The sequence below is a fragment of the Vicia villosa genome, unplaced genomic scaffold (genome assembly GCF_029867415.1).
Source record: "Vicia villosa cultivar HV-30 ecotype Madison, WI unplaced genomic scaffold, Vvil1.0 ctg.000029F_1_1_1, whole genome shotgun sequence".
Lineage (NCBI taxonomy): Eukaryota > Viridiplantae > Streptophyta > Magnoliopsida > Fabales > Fabaceae > Vicia > Vicia villosa.
This window is the reverse complement of record NW_026704961.1, coordinates 35,423-54,755: the sequence shown is the minus strand read 5'-3', so window position 1 is coordinate 54,755 and position 19,333 is coordinate 35,423. Positions and strand designations below refer to the sequence as shown.

Sequence of the window (19,333 nt, the reverse complement as noted above, 5' to 3'; positions counted from 1 at the left end):
AGGAACAACATCCTAATGCTTTGAAGAGAAAGGTAATGGTCATCCTAATGTTTACTGTGATTTGTATGCTTATAATTCTGATGCTTATTGTAGCTTATTGTTTGTATTGTAGCAGAAGAAGCTTAGGTCTGGTGTAAGTGCAGGTGAAACAAGTGCCCCTGTTGATGGACCAAGTCAAACTGAGGCAAAATTTGGTATAAGTGCAGCTGAAACAGGTGCCCTTGTTGATGTCCCAAGTCAAACTGAACTTGCAACACAGACTGCCCCAAGTCATTCTGAACCTGGTGTAAGTGCAGCTGAAACAGGTGCCCTTGATGATGTCCCAAGTCAATCTGAACTTGCAACACAGACTGCCTCTACTGCTGATGTATTTGGAGACATCACTGATGAGATGCTTGCAAGTATACTAGACATCAGTCAAGATGTCCAAACAAGCTCTGCCAAAAGTGTACCAAACAAAATCAGCAAGGGCAAACAGAAAGTCAAGCAGGAATCCATCCCAAAGAGAAAGAGGAAAAGTGATAGGATCAAACTTTTCTGGTTTAAAAAACCAATCATTGGTCGAGGTGCAGAGGATCAACCAATAACTTTAAGTGAAGAAGAAGATTGCAATGAAGCTCAAGGTGCAAGGAAGGTTGCTAAGAAGGCTAAGAAGAAGTCTGTCAATGATCTCTAGTCTATTTATGCTCTTTAGGCTAAGAAGAAGAATGTTATTTGTAACTTGTTATTTTGGTTCACTATTTTGGTACTCTTGTTTTGAATTGCACACTTTTGGTGTTTTGGTTTGTAATGACAGGATCTACCTTTTGGTACAATATTATGTAATGACAATTGCACACTTTTGGTGCACTAAATCAAACAGCTTAACAGCTTAACAGCTTAACAAGAGTCATCAAATTATTCAACCAATTTGGAATGAACATAAATCAACAATTTCATTCATAACATTGTAGCTAATCTCATACATCAATTGTTTGACAGTTACATAAAACTTCAACCTAAGATAAATTTGACCATTACATTAAGTTGTACATAAATGCAAACAACAGCCAAGATAAAACAAGAGTAATCTTCAGCTTAACAACAGTCTTCCTCTCTTCTTCAACCTTCAACTTGGCCTTCGATAATTTCTTCAAAACTGTTTGTAACTCCTTTTCCGTTTTGGCACAGATTTTACAGTCCCATTGAATATTACCATTCCATTTTAGTGAGTCTCCATATTCATCATCCCATATAAACAATTCGCAGCTATTCTCATTCTGCATAAAGACAAAGGAAACAGGTATAAACAACCCAAAACCTACTGATTATAAACATTGGAGAGAAGAAAGAAACATGTTCAACAATGCTAGAAATTCAAACTCAAACTTACCCCAACATTGCGACACTTCCAGAACTTGCGATTTAGGTTTCTAGCTGTCGACGAAACTCACATCTTCATAGCTAGGTCACAGCCGCATCTGGGGGGACCCGAAAATGTATTGCTTGTGCTGCTTCCAATCGATTTCCTAGACGACATACTCCTTGCAGCTGGGACGATGATTGGTTGAGGAAGAACAGGACAGATGAAGTAGATGAAGTAGAACAACGATGAACAATGGAGAGCACAATTTTGGGAATGAATCTGAAAACTAATTTTCCAATTACCAACAATATATAATTCATTTCCATGTCAGCAAATAATTAAATGCCAACAGGGATAATACCTAGCCAACTCAGTGTCACATGCGTGTAGGGGTTAGTGAGTTTGTAATCTGGGTTTTATAAGGGGGCATCCTTTAAACAAAATTTAATAGGGGGCAAACTCAAAACTCGCCTATATGGCAGGGGGGTGAAGGTTATTTATCCCTAAATTTAAAAATAAATATTGATTTAAAAATATATATTAGGTTGATAAGAGGAAAATGAGGTTCATCAAACACGAGCTACAAAAATGTGTATGGTGAGCTAACTCCAAAAATGTGTTACGATTTCAAGAGACCTAGAGGTATTCTTTTAAATTGGTGGCGTTGGATTTGGTCCAAATCAATTCCTCCTTCAAAATCGTGTATGGTTTGGAAATTGTTGCACAATAAGATAGCCACAGACGATCAATGGAAACGAAGAGGTTTTGCTTTCCCGTCTAGGTGTGATCTTTGTAAAGAAGAAGAAGAAACTTCTCACCACTTGTTTTTCTCTGCAAGTTTGCTTCTCAGATTTGGGCTTGGGTCGGTTTGATGCTTCGGCTTAATGATTTGATCCATAGCTGGGAAGATGTGAAAAAGATTTTCAACAAGAAGGCAGCAGGACAGTTTAGAGCATTACATGGTGCTATTATTATTTTTGTTTTTAATATCATTTGGCAGGCTCGAAACAAGGTACAATTCCAAAACATTAGCACTAGTGTTTCTTATTACATCTCCTGTATTTTGGATGTGGTCTCCATAGCTGGAAATAGCGCGACTGGATCTCACTTGGATATGCAGGATTTCATAATTCTAAAGAGTTCGCGTGTAATCATCCGGCCTCCCCGAGCTCCGCGAATTGTTGAGGTTATTTGGGAACCCCCTCCTAGGAGTTGGGTTAAAATCAATTGTGATGGGGCTACTGTTGCTCCTTCGGGAAACTCTGCTTGTGGTGGGATTGTGCGTAATAGTGAGGGTGGGTTTCTTGGTGCGTTTTCCATTCGGTTAGGTATTTCTTCTTCGCTCATTGCCGAACTTTCCGGTGCGATGTTTGCAATAGAGTTCGCCCATGAGAATAACTGGAAGTATCTTTGGTTGGAAACGGATTCAGTGGCGGTTGTCAAGGCTTTCAAGTCTCCGTTTTGGGTTTCTTCTATTACTGAGAATATTCGTGAAGATTTTGTAAAGAATCGGCTCGGTTTGTCATTCTTTAGGTTCGTCTCTTATTGATAGAGTTTTGGTCTATGTCCCCTCTATCTCTTTTGTATCAATCTTCGTTTTTTAATAAAGCTTCATTTAAAAAAAAACTACACCGTATACAGAGAAACAAGGTCAATCGGAGCCAAAGGCGAAAAGGTTGATTGGAGAAAATATATATTATTATATTAACAAATAATTTATTTTCAGGTTTTAGCTCCTCGTAAAAATTTTTTTAAAACAATCCTCGTAAAATTACAAGGATAAAACTGTAAATTATTATTAAAATTCCCCTCCTCCCCTTGTGAACCAAACATATTTTTAAACAAAATTCATCCTCCCCCTCCCCTCTTTTGAACCAAACATATATATAGCTACATAAAATCCCTCCTCTCCCCTTCTCTTCTTTTCCCTCAATTAAAATCTCTCTCCTCCCCCTCCCTCTCATTTGAACCAAACAGACCCTTTAGGTCAATTTTTTTCTCCAAAATCACTCCTCTAAATTCTTTTTCTAAATTTTTTTCGTTCCTTTTCATTCAAATAAGTGATTTTACATATATTTTAGTTTTTTTTGTGATTTCCTCGTCTTAGTGTGACGTTAAATTGATGGTTGTTTTATTGTGCCATTATCTTGTTTTCCTTTCTTAGTACGATGTTTGTTTGCTTCTAATTGACTGATTAGTTTCGATTTAATGCATATTCTATCAAAATTTTTGACATCGTCAATGTTGCAGACTTGGAGTGGCATACATTTTAAAGTTCAAGTTATTCCAAATAGATTTAAAGAGTGCCTATTTGAATGGCTATCTAAATGAAGAAGTGTATGTTGAACAGCCAAAAGGTTTCGATGATCCATCCTTTCCAAATCATATGTTTAAACTAAATAAGGCATTGTATGGTCTGAAGCAAGCTCCTCGAACTTGGTATGAGAGGTTGACTGAGTTTCTCGTCAATCACGGATATAGAAAGAGAGGAATTGATAAGACACTCTATGTCAAAGAGAAGGATGGAAAACTTATGATAGCTCAAATCTATGTGGATGCCATTGTCTTTGATGGGATGTCAGATTAGATGGTCCAACATTTTGTCATGCAAATGCAATCTGAGTTTGAGATGAGTTTGATGGGTGAATTAACCTACTTTCTTGGATTACAAATCAAGCATATGGAAGACTATATTTTTCTTTGCCAAAGAAAATATGCAAAGAATATTGTGAAGAAGTTTGGGTTGGAGAATGCTAGTCACAAAAGAACTCTTGCTCATACACATTTGAAGCTATCCAAGGATGAAAAAAAGTTTAGTGTTTATCAAACTCTATATAGAAGCATGATAGTTAGCCTTATCTACCTTACGGTAAACAGATCAGATACTACTTTTCCTGTTGGAGTATGTGCTAGAAATCAAGCAGAACCTAAAGTAAATCATCTCAATCAAGTCAAAAGGATTCTGAAATATGTGAATGGTACATGTGACTATGGGATACTGTACTCACATAACTCAAATTCTATTTTATTGGGTTATTGTGATGTTGATTGGACTAGAATTGTTGATGATAGAAAGAGTACATCTGGAGGATGCTTCTTTCTAGGAAACAACGTGATCTCATGGTTCGGCAAGAAGCAAAATTGTGTATCTTTTTTCACTACTGAAGTTGAGAACATAGCAACAGGTAGCAGTTGTTCTCAACTTGTGTGGATGAAGCAAATGTTGTCAAAATACAATCTCCAAAAATCCTATTCAACATAGTAGGACTAAGCATATTGACATCAGACATAATTTTATTAGAAACCTCGTTGAAGACAAAGTCATATCTCTTGAGCATGTGAATATTGAAAAAGTATAAGACTATTGTACTGATAAAGTATAAGACCACATATATTAAAACTGATATTCATTAAAGTATCTTCTATAAAGAAATTTAATGAATACAAATTGTGTGAGAAATTTACAACAAAAGTGTCTCCGCCTAGTGGTAAGGGCGCTAGTAGGGATGGGCAAAACGGGCCGAGTTAGACGGGTTCCGGTCCAAAATCCTAATCGTCCAAACCACTGTTGATCTATTGTGACCCTATACCATCCAATTTTTCTTACGGTTGATGGTTTTTCAATTTTATGGGTTACCGGGCCGGGTGAGACGTGTAAAGTTTCAGAAAACATGATACGGGTACCATTTTTTCAATAATATTATCATCAATTCTCATATTTGTAAATTTTATTAGTCAATACAAAAAAATTAATATCATTAACTCGTTAGTATTATCAAGGTATCAACAAACTTAAAACGTTAATACAAAAACAAAAGAATTTGAGATTTCATAAGAAGAGAAAATAAAAAACAAGTAAAAGACTTTGCAAATTCAGATTGTCTTTTATTTTCAAATTATAAAAGATAAGAAATAGAAAAGGAAAATCAGAGAAAGAGAGAGAATGGTTGTATTCAAGAAAGAAGGCGTACTAAAATATTAATATTATATATAAATGTCATAAAAGAGAGACCCAAATATATATAAGGAGAGATATTCTTACTTAAAGAGTAAGTGTTGAAGAGTTACTCCAAATTATTAAAAATTATTTAAAGCCGTTAAATTAATAAAAAGCAATAGTTGATTTGGAGTAACTCTTCTACACTTAAATTAAATTAACAACATACTGTAAAATTTTGGAATAATCATTTGAGATTAAATTGTACAATTAACTGAGAATTTCATTTGTTTGTGATATATATATATATATATATATATATATATATATATATATATATATATATATATGAAAACGTAAGAATAAATAGTTAAATTAAATCTAAGATTTTGTTGTTTAAAATTAAATATTACAGTAATTGTTTTTGTTGAAATATATGCTTAAATTTCATTCTTTAGTAATGTTTTTTTTTTATAAAAGCCAGAACAATAAATAAATATTTAATCTAACATATCATTGATTTTATAATATTATATGTCTAGCAAATGATTCAAGAATAATCTATAATATAAGAAAATTAGTTGTGATGAAAAACACCAAAACAAAATTTTGCCTTTGTCCTCCACCTCATCAAATTAAGGGTATTTTGTGTCCAAAAAAAAATATTTTTTGTAACCATTTTGTACTTTTAGTTAGAACTCAATCATAGTTACTTTTATTTGTGTACAAAATTTAAAAATTTCTTGCTACATAGTTCATGTGGGACAAAATGTAACTGAAAAAAATACATTTTTGTAACCTAAAAACACTTTTACCAAGATTCAAACTTTCCCTACCCCCAAGACCAAAATTTTCTGCCAAACTATCTCACTTCCATAACACACTCACGCCACCTTCTTTCTCTCTCATAAAAACCACCTTTTTCTATTCCTCTATCTCTTCTGACTCTTGAACTCCACCTTCAACTTTCTTCTTCTATTCCTCTTTCTCTCTCATCAAATCAGTGCATTTTCTCATTTCCATATGGAACAACCGTTTGAAAATGTCAAAGACATCAATGAAAGCAAGGAGCTCTGGAGAATATCAGTTTGTGTTCATCACAAATGGAGTGTGGTATCAAGGAGTAAGGAACATTTTAAAATGATTCTAGTTGACAAGAAAGTAAGCATCTTTTTCGCTTTTTTATGCCGACTGATTATAATAAAAGCTGAAGGCTTTGATATTTTGATGGTTTGCATGATATTATTTATGTTGCTGTAATGTGTGATTTTTATTTTTAGGATTTACGTGATGTTGTTGATAATTCTCTTATATGTGGTTTTATTGTTTATGAGGTTTATATTATTTTCTCTGCTTTTATTGTTTATATGGTATTATTGTTTATATTGGTGTTATATGTGGTTTTAGTTTTAGGGTTTACGTGATGTTGTTGATATATTTGTTATCTGTGTTTTATCTGATGTTATCTATGTTTTATTTGTTCTGGTGTAGGGCTCATGTCTTCTGGTTTATTGTTTATGAGGTTTCTATTTGTTTTATCTGGTTTATAATATTAGTTTGGTCTTATGAAACTTATTTATTTTTTGGTTTTTTTATTCAAGGGTTCTGATATCCATTGCAAGGTCCCAACTTCTTTAAAACAAGCTTTTAATTCTGTGTTAACTGTTGACAACACTTACACAATAGCCAATTTTCATGTCTCTTTGAATGAACTGTTGTTCAAACCCTCTAAACATAAATATGTCTTGACTTTTATGGGTGGCACATCGGTTGGTGACCAAAATAAACATCAAATACCACCAAAATCGCTCAACTTCACACCATTTACTGATATTCTTACTGGAAAATGGAAAAAAGATGTCTTCATAGGTATGCAGACATATTTACATACTATCACAAACTTGTATATATTATGTATAAATTCTAATGTTTTTTCCTTTCATGGTCTACGAAGATCTGATAGGAATGGTCACAGATATTGGATACACACAAATTCACGCCGGTTCCAAAAAACAACAGATCAACTTGGTTTTGAAAGATTTATGGTTTGTTCAGTTCAATAGTTTTGTATCTAATACTTTTATTTTTATTATACCTACACTCACACGTTATCTTCATCTTTTATAAACAACACTATCAATTTTACTCTTTAGGAGGGATATGCCTTGCAGTTTCATGAATACCAGCAACAGAAAAAGGATTCACCTACACCAACGTTGATTGCTTTGCAATATGCCAAGGTCAAAGAAGAAGGTTGTTATTCTTAACTGATATTGAAGTTTTCTTCCTAGGTTAATATATTGCATTTTTTTAAGTAACCATGATCTACTTTAAACTAGGGAAATACCCATTATGTGTTTCAAACACTTTTAATGTCACAAAGTTGCACATAAATGGTGATCTACCTCATATTAAGGAGTTTTTGAATAGGTTTGGGGATATGTCATATATGCATTATTTTTATTCCTTCTTATACATTATAGATACTCCATATTGATTGTATTTTTTATGCCAATTTACTTAGCATAACAACAACTTCGTTGGTCGGTACATCAAGCCAGAGTATGACTTTCACAATTCTCTCAAGGTTCTGCAGGTTCTCAACTGACCCCATATGAAAAATTTATGTACAAGACTGTTCTTCTGCCTCTAAGTGAAATTGTCAAGCTGAAAAACGTATGTACTTACACCCTTTTTCCGTTTTATATGTCTAATACTCAACAACATTTATAATTTTCTATGATGATCTTGAATACTACCTTTCAGACCAATCCTTGTGTCACGGTTGATAAGATTCAGAAACTCATACCTGCACATGGAGGCTAGTTTTACCAAGCTTGCCATGAATGCCCAAGGGTATCCAAGGGTGATAGCCACCTTATGTCTGTGGTGCTGACCACAATACTGAAACAGATATTTTTAGGTGAGCCTCATGATTCTCCAACATAGTGAATATGCTTCTCATTCAATTATCGATTTCTGACGGGATTTGTTTCTTATGTACAAAATTCTAATTGAAGCTGCCAATGAAGGATTTCAGATAACATTTGTTCTGTGGGACAGGGAGTGTACACAAATGTTGAACTAACTGCTTCCCAAATGCGCAACACCATAATTGAGGTCAATTTCTAACATACTCAAAATATTAATAAAATTAGTAAAGTACTCAAATAAAATAATATAATTAAAAAAATAGAGAGTTACAATGAGTGCATTAAATTCCTCTCTTAGAAATCGTAACATAATGTTGGGAGTGACTGACATAACTTTATTTTCTAGTTAGTGATGACAATTTATCACCATGATATTTTATCAGTAGTTTCTAGTGTTTTTAATATATTTAGAGGAGAAATACATGGTTTAAATATGAATTTTGACAATATTTGATACAGAAGAAAAACTTGTGAATTTCCAGATCATGTTACATCATGACGTATATATAGTAATTTAATCATATCTTGGACTTTTTAACTCTGATTAAGGTGGGACTAACTACAAATGAAAGTTAACAAAACATATATCAATTGGTTCCACCTAGCCATAGATCATCATAATGAAAGGATTGTGTTTCTTGGAAAACCTTGAAGTATTGCATCTATTTGATCTCTTTCAGATATATGATCACCAATAGCTAGTAAGGAATTAACTATTGCTTGAACTCAAAGAGCATGCTTAGAAATTGAACGATTACCTTCTTGCTTGATTTTAATCATGATCTTAATTAATGAACTTGAGTTTTCATTTGAGAATTGAAATACTTGTGCACCTTGTCCAAAAATGCATACACATGTTTACATGAAAGAACACGAGGTAGCATTGCTTCAGAGGTTGTTGTTGAAAGTATTTTGGGTAAATATTTTCTAATATATCGTATCCACAGAGACTGAGTCAATAGTACTGCCATTCTATAGTCAAATTATAATGAGTGGTAAAAAGCATTGGTTTTGATTATTTAGTCTAAAAGTGCGTATAAGAAAGTAATAATTAATTGACTGAAAGCTTAAAGAGTGAGTAACAATGATGATGAATATGTTGAGTTCTAGGGTTCATCAACCTATTCGTATGCAATGATCAATTAATCCACAAGTGAACCATTATATAAGATATTATCTTCATTCGTCCTCAAAACTGACCTCATGTCTAAGATCAATTTAGAACCACCTCTACCGGTACGATATTCGATCTCTCAGAATAACAATAGGGATAAAGGGAATTAAACACAATGATTTATGAAAACTTATTCATAATCCCATCTTTGAAAATTAAGAACAAGTCAATATAAAAACCTAGGGCAAAAGTATGAACCCTATCTCTCGATTGATAGTTCAACGATGATATAAAATAAAAGCAAGGTTCTTTATTGATAATAAAACTTATACAATTGTTCACAGGAATTAATCAAAGTTATTGCATCTTCATAGGTTAACTACTACCTTAAACTCAACACAATGGGGTTTAGCCCTCCATAGACATGAAGAACACACAAAACTTCATAGACGGATTCATCTTAATCAAGGGAATGTCTTCGATTGATGTTGAATTCTCCGTCGAATGTTGTTTTCAGCTCTGGAATATGAACGCTCTCTGAATTTCGCTCACCAAAAATCTCTCCTTTATGAGGATTAGGGCTTCTTTTTATAACAAAGTTTCTTTTTACGAAGCTCCCGCGGCGCGACACGGGTTAGCGAGGCGCGAACTGGGACCTGAAGGTTTGGCGCGTCTCTCCCAGTTTTTCTGCGGCTCGGCCTCTATTTTATCCCACTTCTTTGTGATTTTGCGTCTCCACCAGTATCCTTACGCCTTTGCGTTTCCTCATCCTTGCCTTCCAGCCTTAATACCTACACAAATAACACCCAAAGTGATTCAATTTTCTCTACAATTAGCATCAAACTCCTAAAGTTCAATTCTAAACATAAAATCACTAAAAATCATACAATAAGCTCGACTTCAGATCAAATGGTAGTTATTTTAAAACATGAAAATACTAATAATTCACTCCTAACAAACTCTCCCCAACTTAGAGTTTTGTTTGTCCCTAAATAAAATTACTCACCTTAGTGAATACAACAACACATACCAACAATCATGCAACAAGTTTTTCAAAGATTTTTTTCAAATGGCTCAATTCAGTGATCAAATCAGATACTATTCATCTCCCTGCAAACTCAGAACATGCACATGAAACAAATTTTGAAAGGAAATTACCTCCAGAAGTTCAAAACACTACACAACCGCAGTTGAATCAGCACTAATCACTCTCATCAAAAAGTATGATGAATAAAAAAGGGGTTAAACACTCATCCAAACAATTAAATCAACAAGTATTCATATCATACGTTAACCGTATTGTTAGCATCAAGTCCTGTGAAATCTGAGAATCGGAAGGTCTTTATAGGGTTGTATTGTGGTTTAGATTCAAAGAAAAAAGGATATTCAAAGGTTGTTCCTATTATAGGGAAGCATCCTATTCACAACTCATTCCTTTTTCTTTAGGCCATTACTTTCTTACCCGTTCATCTTTTCCTTCGTAGCTCGATATTTTCTTTTCTTTTCTTCAAACATTTTCTTTCTTTCTTTTTTTCCCAACTTTATAGGTTCCAACATTGTCTTTCTTTTGTTTTTCTTTATTCTCAAGCTACGAATTTCTTTTGTTCTTTGCAAAACACCACCTGTACTTACTCTTCTTTTGATTATGAATCTGCCCAACTTGGAGATCAACCTGTATTCAGATTCTATGAATGCTCCCCTACTTTCTATAAAGGTAAAAGAGAAAACACATCACCAAATTTTATGGTTGATGGTCCAAAACAAAACTTTTTATTGAGATCAAAAACTCACCAGATGTTTTTCTTAGTGCATATTATGATATTTATCTTGACCTCAGTCTCAAAGAATGGTTAGAAAAGGATCACACTCTCACAGAAAAAATAAGCTTTAAGATGGAATAGGCTAAAGGAAACTCTCAATTTCAAACAAGTGCCTAAGTCATTTTCACAGATTTTCACAAAACGATGCGACAACCGGTTTAGCAAAATACAAACATGTCAAAGTAATTGATGGTCTCCTGAATATAGTAAACAATGGAAAGCTTTCATCACAATGGTTAAGGCTAAGCTGATCCAACAAAAATTGTGTATCATAAAGAACTTCTATTGGTATTTACTAACAACCTAAGTTTCATGCACACACTAAGAGTCAGAGCTCGAAAATTCATACCTGCCTTGTCACTTTTATTGAAAAAGAAAAAGAAAAATTAATTTTTCAAAAATTTCCACTCACTACCACTTTCATGCATGCTGCTCCATTGTTGGCATTCTCATTGTTTCACTCGAGCTTTTCATTATGCTGTGGAAACTACTCATTCTAAACTGGGGATAAAAAAACAAATAATAAACAGAAAATTGAAAAATGCAAAAGAGTAAATCCACCCCCAAACTTGAACTAAACATTGACCTCAATGTTTCAGAACAAGCCCGAGAGGGTTGACTCACAAAGGGTATTTCCATATCAATTGCTTCTTCCTAGCTTTCACCAGAAAGGTCCCCTTATTATTTCCTGAAATAAAAATAAAAAAAACAAAATAAAACATTAGAAGTGTGGGTTACCTCCCACGAAGCGCCTCGTTTAACGTCGCATGGCTCGACGGTTCATGGTTGAATCATCAACCATTGTCTCGCTTTCTTGGTACTTTTCTTACCAATGCGAAGCCCTAAAAGTATTTAATGTTTGCTTGTTTGGTTTCTTCATCCTTAATTCTTACCACTTCAACTCGCGATCTCTCTTCCTTCATTTGTTTTGTCCTCTCCTCAAGAGAGATAACCTCCTTATCCGTTAATTTCTTCTTCTGTGAGAATCTATCCTTGATGAATTTGACACATTTTGACTTTAACTCTAAACCTTCTAAAAATGGGATGGTGATTTGCAAACGGCTAAACATTTCCATTGGCCGAAAGTAATGACTCTCATTCCCTTCTTTGTTAGGAACTTGTAGAGGAAGTAATTCCAATGAGAGTTTATGCTCCTTTGCATTACTACTCTTCTTCAACTCTAAGTCCACCATATTCTCTTTTGAAAAAGTTTCAACTTTTGAAGTTTCTAACTCATTCACGACTTCTTTGATTATATCCTCTTTTTTTGTTCTTTTGACTAACACATCATCTACTTTTTTAGGAGGTCTTGGATAAGGTAGCTTCATTGAGAGCTCATACTCAACTTCTATATTTTTCTTGATGTTTACATACTCTATATTATCCTTTTCAACAACATCTTCCTTGTCATCAACTTCCTCCTCCACTCTCTTCTTTCCAACATCCTCACTAATCACTTTTACACTCCTTATAGAAGTAGTATTGCAAGTTTCTACACAAGTCGCAGGGTTTTGAAAAGTTGAGACTTGACTTATGTTTTGCTCGGTTAAGAATTTGGTAAGTTGAACATCTTGAGTTTCCCGGTTTTGTTGAATGGCTAAAGAGAATTGCATGAATTGATTCATGGTTTGCTCTAATTCAGAGGGTTCTCTTTGATAACCTTGATTATAGTGTGAAAGCCTTTGTTGTTGATATTCATGGTTAGCCATATGATACTCCATCGCATCTTCCGGCGTGCACCATCCGATATCATGAAACTCATTAACTTGAGGTGTGAACTGTGACACACTTTGAAGGAGATACTCCATTCGTTGAGTTAGGATCTCGTTTTGAGCATGAATCGCAACATTTATATTTGGGTCCAACATTCCGACAAACAAAAATCTACAAAACTAGCAACCAAGTGAAATAACAAGATAAAAAATAATAAAAAAAATCAAAATTAAAAGACTATTGCAATAACAAAATCTAAAATAAAGTAACTAACTAAAAATCTAAAATAAAGGAACTAAACAAAAAATCTAAAATTAAGTAACTAAACAAAAAATCTAAAATTAAGTAACTAAACAAAAAATCTAAAATTAAGTAAATAACTAAAAATAATACGACTATTGCAATGCGTGCAATATTGACACCAGTCCCCGGCAACGGCGCCATTTTGTTGAAAGTATTTTGGGTAAATATTTTCTAATATATCGTATCCACAGAGACTGAGTCAATAGTATTGCCGTTCTATAGTCAAATTATAATGAGTGGTAAAAAGCATTGGTTTTGATTATTTAGTCTAAAAGTGTGTATAAGAAAGTAATAATTAATTGACTGAAAGCTTAAAGAGTGAGTAACAATGGTGATGAATATGTTGAGTTCTAGGGTTCATCAACCTATTCGTATGCAATGATCAATTAATCCACAAGTGAACCATTATATAAGCTATTATCTTCAATCATCCTCAAAACTGACCTCATGTCTAAGATCAATTTAGAACCACCTCTACCGGTACGATATTCGATCTCTCAGAATAACAATAAGGATAAAGGGAATTAAACACAATGATTTATGAAAACTTATTCACAATCCCATCTTTGAAAATTAAGAACAAGTCAATATAAAAACCTAGGGCAAAAGTATGAACCCTATCTCTCGATTGATAGTTCAACGATGATATAAAATAAAAGCAAGGTTCTTTATTGATAATAAAACTTAAACAATTGTTCACAGGAATTAATCAAAGTTATTGCATATTCATAGGTTAACTACTACCTTAAACTCAACACAATGGGGTTTAGCCCTCCATAGACATGAAGAACACACAAAACTTCATAGAGGGATTCATCTTAATCAAGGGAATGTCTTCGATTGATGTTGAATTCTCCGTCGAATGTTGTTTTCAGCTCTGGAATATGAATGCTCTCTGAATTTCGCTCACCAAAAATCTCTCCTTTATGAGGATTAGAGCTTCTTTTTATGACAAAGTTTCTTTTTACAAAGCTCCCGCGGCGCGACACCGGTTAGCGGGGCGCGAACTGGGACCTGAAGGTTTGGCGTGTCTCGCCCAGTTTTGCTGCGGCTCAGCCTCTGTTTTATCCCACTTCTTTGTGATTTTGCGTATCCAGTGTCCTTACGCCTTCGTGTTTCCTCGTCTTTGCCTTACAGCCTTAATACCTGCACAAATAACACCCAAAGTGATTCAATTTGCTCTACAATTAGCATCAAACTCCTAGAGTTCAATTCTAAACATAAAATCACTAAAAATCATACAATAAGCTGGACTTCAGATCAAACTGTAGTTATTTTAACACATGAAAATACTAATAATTCACTCCTAACAGTTGTAGATAAGAGACAAGTGACCAAAGATTGATCTTGAACTATCCAAGATTCATATTCTTTATAGTATAAGCCTGTTAGAAATCCACCAAAACCTATGATGAATTTCTATCAATCTTGATGAACAAGATTGTTACTACCACACGATAACAATGAAAATAAGAAAGGAAATTTAAAGAAGAAAAGAGATTAGGGTTTCTGCAGAGTAACTTTCTGCCCACAAACTGTGGAAAACTTTGTTATTCAGTTGCAACTGTAAATTCCATGAATACAATTCAATTGACTTGATTACAAAATAATGAGGGTTACTCCCTATTTATAGATTTAGGTTAGCTTTCTCCATAAGCCAAAGCCCAAAATATCTATTTTGGAACTAAATCAAATATAATCCATTTTAAATCTAAATTAAGTCTATCTAGATCTAAAACAAATATGTGTGTAACAAACTGTTCCCACACAAACAAATCCTTTCGACACTCCCTTGTCTTTGTCGAGCAACCTGCTTCCACACAAGGAATTACTTTCAACAACATCTCAGTTGCCACATGAAAATCACACCACAACTTCTCAGTTACCACGTGAAAATAACGTCATAAATTGTACCAATGCTTTTCGTGTACGCTCGTTAACAAAGTCACCCGATATTTTGTCCGAGTCTCTTTAACCATCTCGATCATGAGTAGAGTAGTTGTCTCCCCAACCTCTTAGCGAAAATAATAAAATTAAATTTAATTAAAAATATATAATTAATCAAAACATAACTTCAAAAAGTGGTAATAATTACCATGCTTCGAGAATGTTCGTAAGTACTTATACTTCAACCTGCATTAAGGTAATATATTAACTATAAAAAAATCTATAACATATTCTCACATAATATATAAACTTATATAATAAAAATGTTAAGATAAACATAATTATTTTATTTTTAGCCAACATATTATTCTTTTAATAACTTATATATAAACATATTTTTAAGATAAACATATAAATAATGTTTTTAGTAACTTATATATAAATATAAATAAATCCATTATTTTTTCTTTTTTACAATTTCAACATAATAATATCTTTTATAATATATATATATATATATATATATATATATATATATATATATATATATTAAATATTCTATTTTAAAAAAAATTATATATAATAAAATTTTATCTATATACATAATATTATATAAATTTTGTCTATAGATATAATATTATATTTTTTACCAAAATTTTATTTTTTACCTTTTAAACATAATAACATACTATTTCTTTTTTACCAATATATACTATAATTTTGTTTAACATTAATTTTTTTTACCATTTAAACATATTAAATATTTTATTTTCCGTTAAATAATAAATATTCTGTTTTAAAAAAATAATAATATAATATAAATTTTGTTTTACCTAATAAAAAATTTAAATATTCTGTTTTAAAAAAATATTCTGATTTAAAAAAAAATAATATATAATATAAATTATATTAAATATTCGATATAATTTTGTTTTACCTAAAAATAAATTTTACAAAACAAAATACATAATATTTAAATTAAACTAATATTAACTACTTTTTACCATTAAATAATATATATATTCAGTTTTTTTAAATCATATATATATATATATATATATATATTCTGTTTTATAATAAAAATATATAAATACATATATTTTTTCATTTAAAATTAATTTATAAATATTAATTTCGTTTTACCTAATCATAAATTTTACAAAAAAAAGAAAAATCTACAAATAAACCAACAATCCAATTGATATATCAAATTTAAAATTGAGAAATACTTCTTCTTCGATCTCCTTCAATCTTTTTGTCCAATCATTTTCTAAATCTCTTCAATATTCTTCAATCCTCTTCACTTCAATATCTTACTGAAAAAATTAACATAATTAAATTAAATTCTTAAGTCAAAATAAATTATACTTAAATGAAAATATAAAATACAATTGAAAAAAAATTATGAAAGTATGATATCTTTAGAGAGATAGAAGAATGAAAGTGAATGAGAATGAAAATGAAAATGGAAATGGGATAGAGAATAACGTTTTAGTAAAACATAACAATGAAGACAATGAAAATTTCAAGATTTTTATAGATTTTTATTTTGAATTTTTCAAATACACGTTGCGACATGTAATACATGACACAACTCAAAATTTGAAAATTTCAAGATTAATCCTCCCATGTGAATGTTTTAGTCTTTGTTTTTTTTTTTTTAAAATTTTAATTTATAAGTTGCAATGTTTATGTGATTAGCACGCCACAATATATTTTTTATTAAAAAATTCGGACTTCCCATGTGTTTAGGTTCCTTTTATTATTTTATTACTAAAAACATGTAGTGACGTTGTAAGCACGTCGCAATTGCCAATTTTTTGTCACATTGTTGCCACGTCAATAATTCACTAAGCAGAGAAGTATTTTTCTTGTAGTGATTAATTATATTTAATATATAAATGAAATATCATGTAAAATAAAAAAAATTGTATATGAAACATTTTGCTACTTTTTTTAGGAAGGTGTTGAGAAATGTGTGATTTGTGTGGAGAAACAAATGTGAGTTATAAGTCGCACATTGTTTATAAAAGTGGAGGTTGAACACTTTATAAGGGAAAAAAAACTCATACATCTATTTCTTTAGGCTATGTTTGAGAGGATTTTGAAAAATAGGAAGGATTGGAGGAAAATAATAGAAAATTTTAGTTTGGAGGGTTTGATTTTCTTCGTAACATAAAAAATCCTCTAATTTGAGGGAACTCAAAATTTGTATTAAAGGAGAGTTTTGGAGGGCTTAGACAAAATGTTCAAATATAATTTTTGTTGTTATAGTATTTCAAAAAGTAAAAATACGTTATTGATAAACATTATTTCATCATTCTAAACAAAATCTTTTTTTAAAAAAAATGTTAAAAATTTATCTATATTTAAAAAAAAAAACAATTTTCGAAGCCCTTCCTTCTCTTCTCCTCCAAACTCTCAAACACAGCATTAAGGTTTTGGTTGAATATGTGGTGTTTCTCTCAATTGTTTAGGTGAATCTTTGATCTTTAGGTGAATGTTTGACTCAATGTAAATGATTCCTTCTCATGATGACCCATCAATAATTTCAGAGTCTGAATCGAATAAGGGATCGGCTCCTTGTATCGAAAGTTTTCCTGACATAATAGTCAGACGACATATCATATGAGTTTTAACTCCCACGTTATTTAAAAAAAATGAAGATTTAACACTTTATAAATATTAATGAGGAGATTCATATATCTATCACCTCTATCACATTGGATAATCAAAAGGATGCGTGTATCTGATTTCCTTGTTAAGGTTTAGATTAGGAGAGGAAGGCACATGATATATACGTGCTACATGTGCAATGATCCCAACATGGCATCTCTAATATGAGTTATTCCTTTTCTTTCCATTTTTCTTTAATTTATGAAAAGCTGCTTCTAGTTTTCCTTCTCACAAAGTGAATCTGGACATAAGCAACCAAATTCATTACATTTTTTACTAAAAATAAAATGTATTAGAGAACAACACAACACAACCATAGTTGAATATTGATTGAAGTCTCTCTCCAATAATGAGGAAGGATGTAAATGAGACTTCACCAGGAAGCTGCAATTTCACATGGCTTCCATCTGTATTACTACATGGACAGATATATCATCAGATGTGATCTAAAGAAAATTATAAAAGAAAAAGAAGTTGCAGTAACATTTCTTAGTCTACACCATGTGTGCATGTGACTATTTTTAAAGGAAGAAAAGGGAACAATGAAATTTATTTAATATTAAATAACAAGTGGAAGTTGGTGGGATCAGACCATGATTGATCAACTTCATTACTAATTTTCATTTTCTCTTATAGTTTATTCTCCATTATCATTAACATGTATATACCTACATATATTATACTTGCTTCTTCATCTAAAACACTTATTTTTGTGTACTATATGGATAGTAGAAGTGTCTTATTTTCAAGTTTCTTTCGCCTTGTAACATGGAAAGATTCCTTATTAAATTCACTATGAATAATTAATAGTATATTTATGTGGCTTAAGCCATCAAGTGGATGATAGATGATGCTTCTTGTCTTTACTTTAATCTAGTTGGACCACTATTCCTTCTAGTCATAGTTTGAAGCATTTATACATTTCTTATATTCATGATCGTTGGATTGAGATCGAGCAGTTCAAATTTCAAATTATATATTTATTATTTTTAAAAATTAAAATTTATATAAAATATGAATTATTTAGGCTTGATCCAACAAAGCATCATTTCTAAATCTTTGTCATACTTAGAAGTTACCCTTTAATCAGATGCAACTTTTTTGTGTGTGACTAGAATCAGATTCAGATGGAATTTCAAATTCTACTTTTACACTCATATGGTAATATACTAATAAAACATACTTAAAGTGGATGAACAAAATAATCAAATATATGAGAAAAGATGCTTTAGACTATGTTTGTTGTCTGAAAACAGGATCAGAGTAAAGTTCAAATAAGGTTATAAAGTTCCCTTAACAACATAGCACTGTAATTGTATGGTAACTATACTTTTTTTTCACACAGCTGGTTAAATCTTAATTATAGATCACTCAATTGATATATACCTGTGAACATGTTAGATGAATTCTTTAATTTTTTATTCTCTAATTCCTTACAATCATTTAAGCATGAATGTAGTTACCGTAAAATGGAATTCAACATAAACTAATAGAGTAATAGGAGATAAATTTTTAATCACTCCTAAGAAAAAACAAGGATAACTTATAACTATAACATGGAAATTAGAAACTAAACCAACAACATTAAGAGTCATACATATTCTC

The 19,333-nt window shown here is 31.8% G+C and overlaps 2 protein-coding genes across 2 annotated transcripts; both read left to right on the top strand.

Annotated features, from left to right (window-relative positions):
* Window positions 1-3,932: 3,932 nt before the first annotated feature.
* LOC131622263 (secreted RxLR effector protein 161-like) lies at window positions 3,933-4,607 on the top strand. Its single transcript, XM_058893290.1, has one exon. It carries the CDS (start codon window positions 3,933-3,935, stop codon window positions 4,605-4,607), a length of 675 nt encoding a protein of 224 aa, XP_058749273.1.
* A 1,698-nt stretch (window positions 4,608-6,305) lies between these two features.
* On the top strand, window positions 6,306-8,108 carry LOC131622262 (uncharacterized). Its single transcript, XM_058893289.1, has 8 exons — window positions 6,306-6,443; window positions 6,563-6,652; window positions 6,774-6,788; window positions 6,884-7,151; window positions 7,237-7,349; window positions 7,436-7,535; window positions 7,879-7,958; window positions 8,049-8,108. Exons 1-8 carry the CDS (start codon window positions 6,306-6,308, stop codon window positions 8,106-8,108), a joined length of 864 nt encoding a protein of 287 aa, XP_058749272.1.
* Window positions 8,109-19,333: the final 11,225 nt, after the last annotated feature.

What these genes read in the sequence shown, in the direction of transcription:
- LOC131622262 (XM_058893289.1), top strand. Translation starts at nt 6,306, where the DNA reads ATGGAACAACCGTTTGAAAATGTCAAAGACATCAATGAAAGCAAGGAG. An exon ending in TTGTTCAGTTCAATAGTTTT is followed by an intron (nt 7,350 to 7,435) that starts GTATCTAATACT and finishes TTTACTCTTTAG; the next exon opens with GAGGGATATGCCTTGCAGTT. An exon ending in AAATTGTCAAGCTGAAAAAC is followed by an intron (nt 7,959 to 8,048) that starts GTATGTACTTAC and finishes ACTACCTTTCAG; the next exon opens with ACCAATCCTTGTGTCACGGT.
- LOC131622263 (XM_058893290.1), top strand. Translation starts at nt 3,933, where the DNA reads ATGGTCCAACATTTTGTCATGCAAATGCAATCTGAGTTTGAGATGAGT.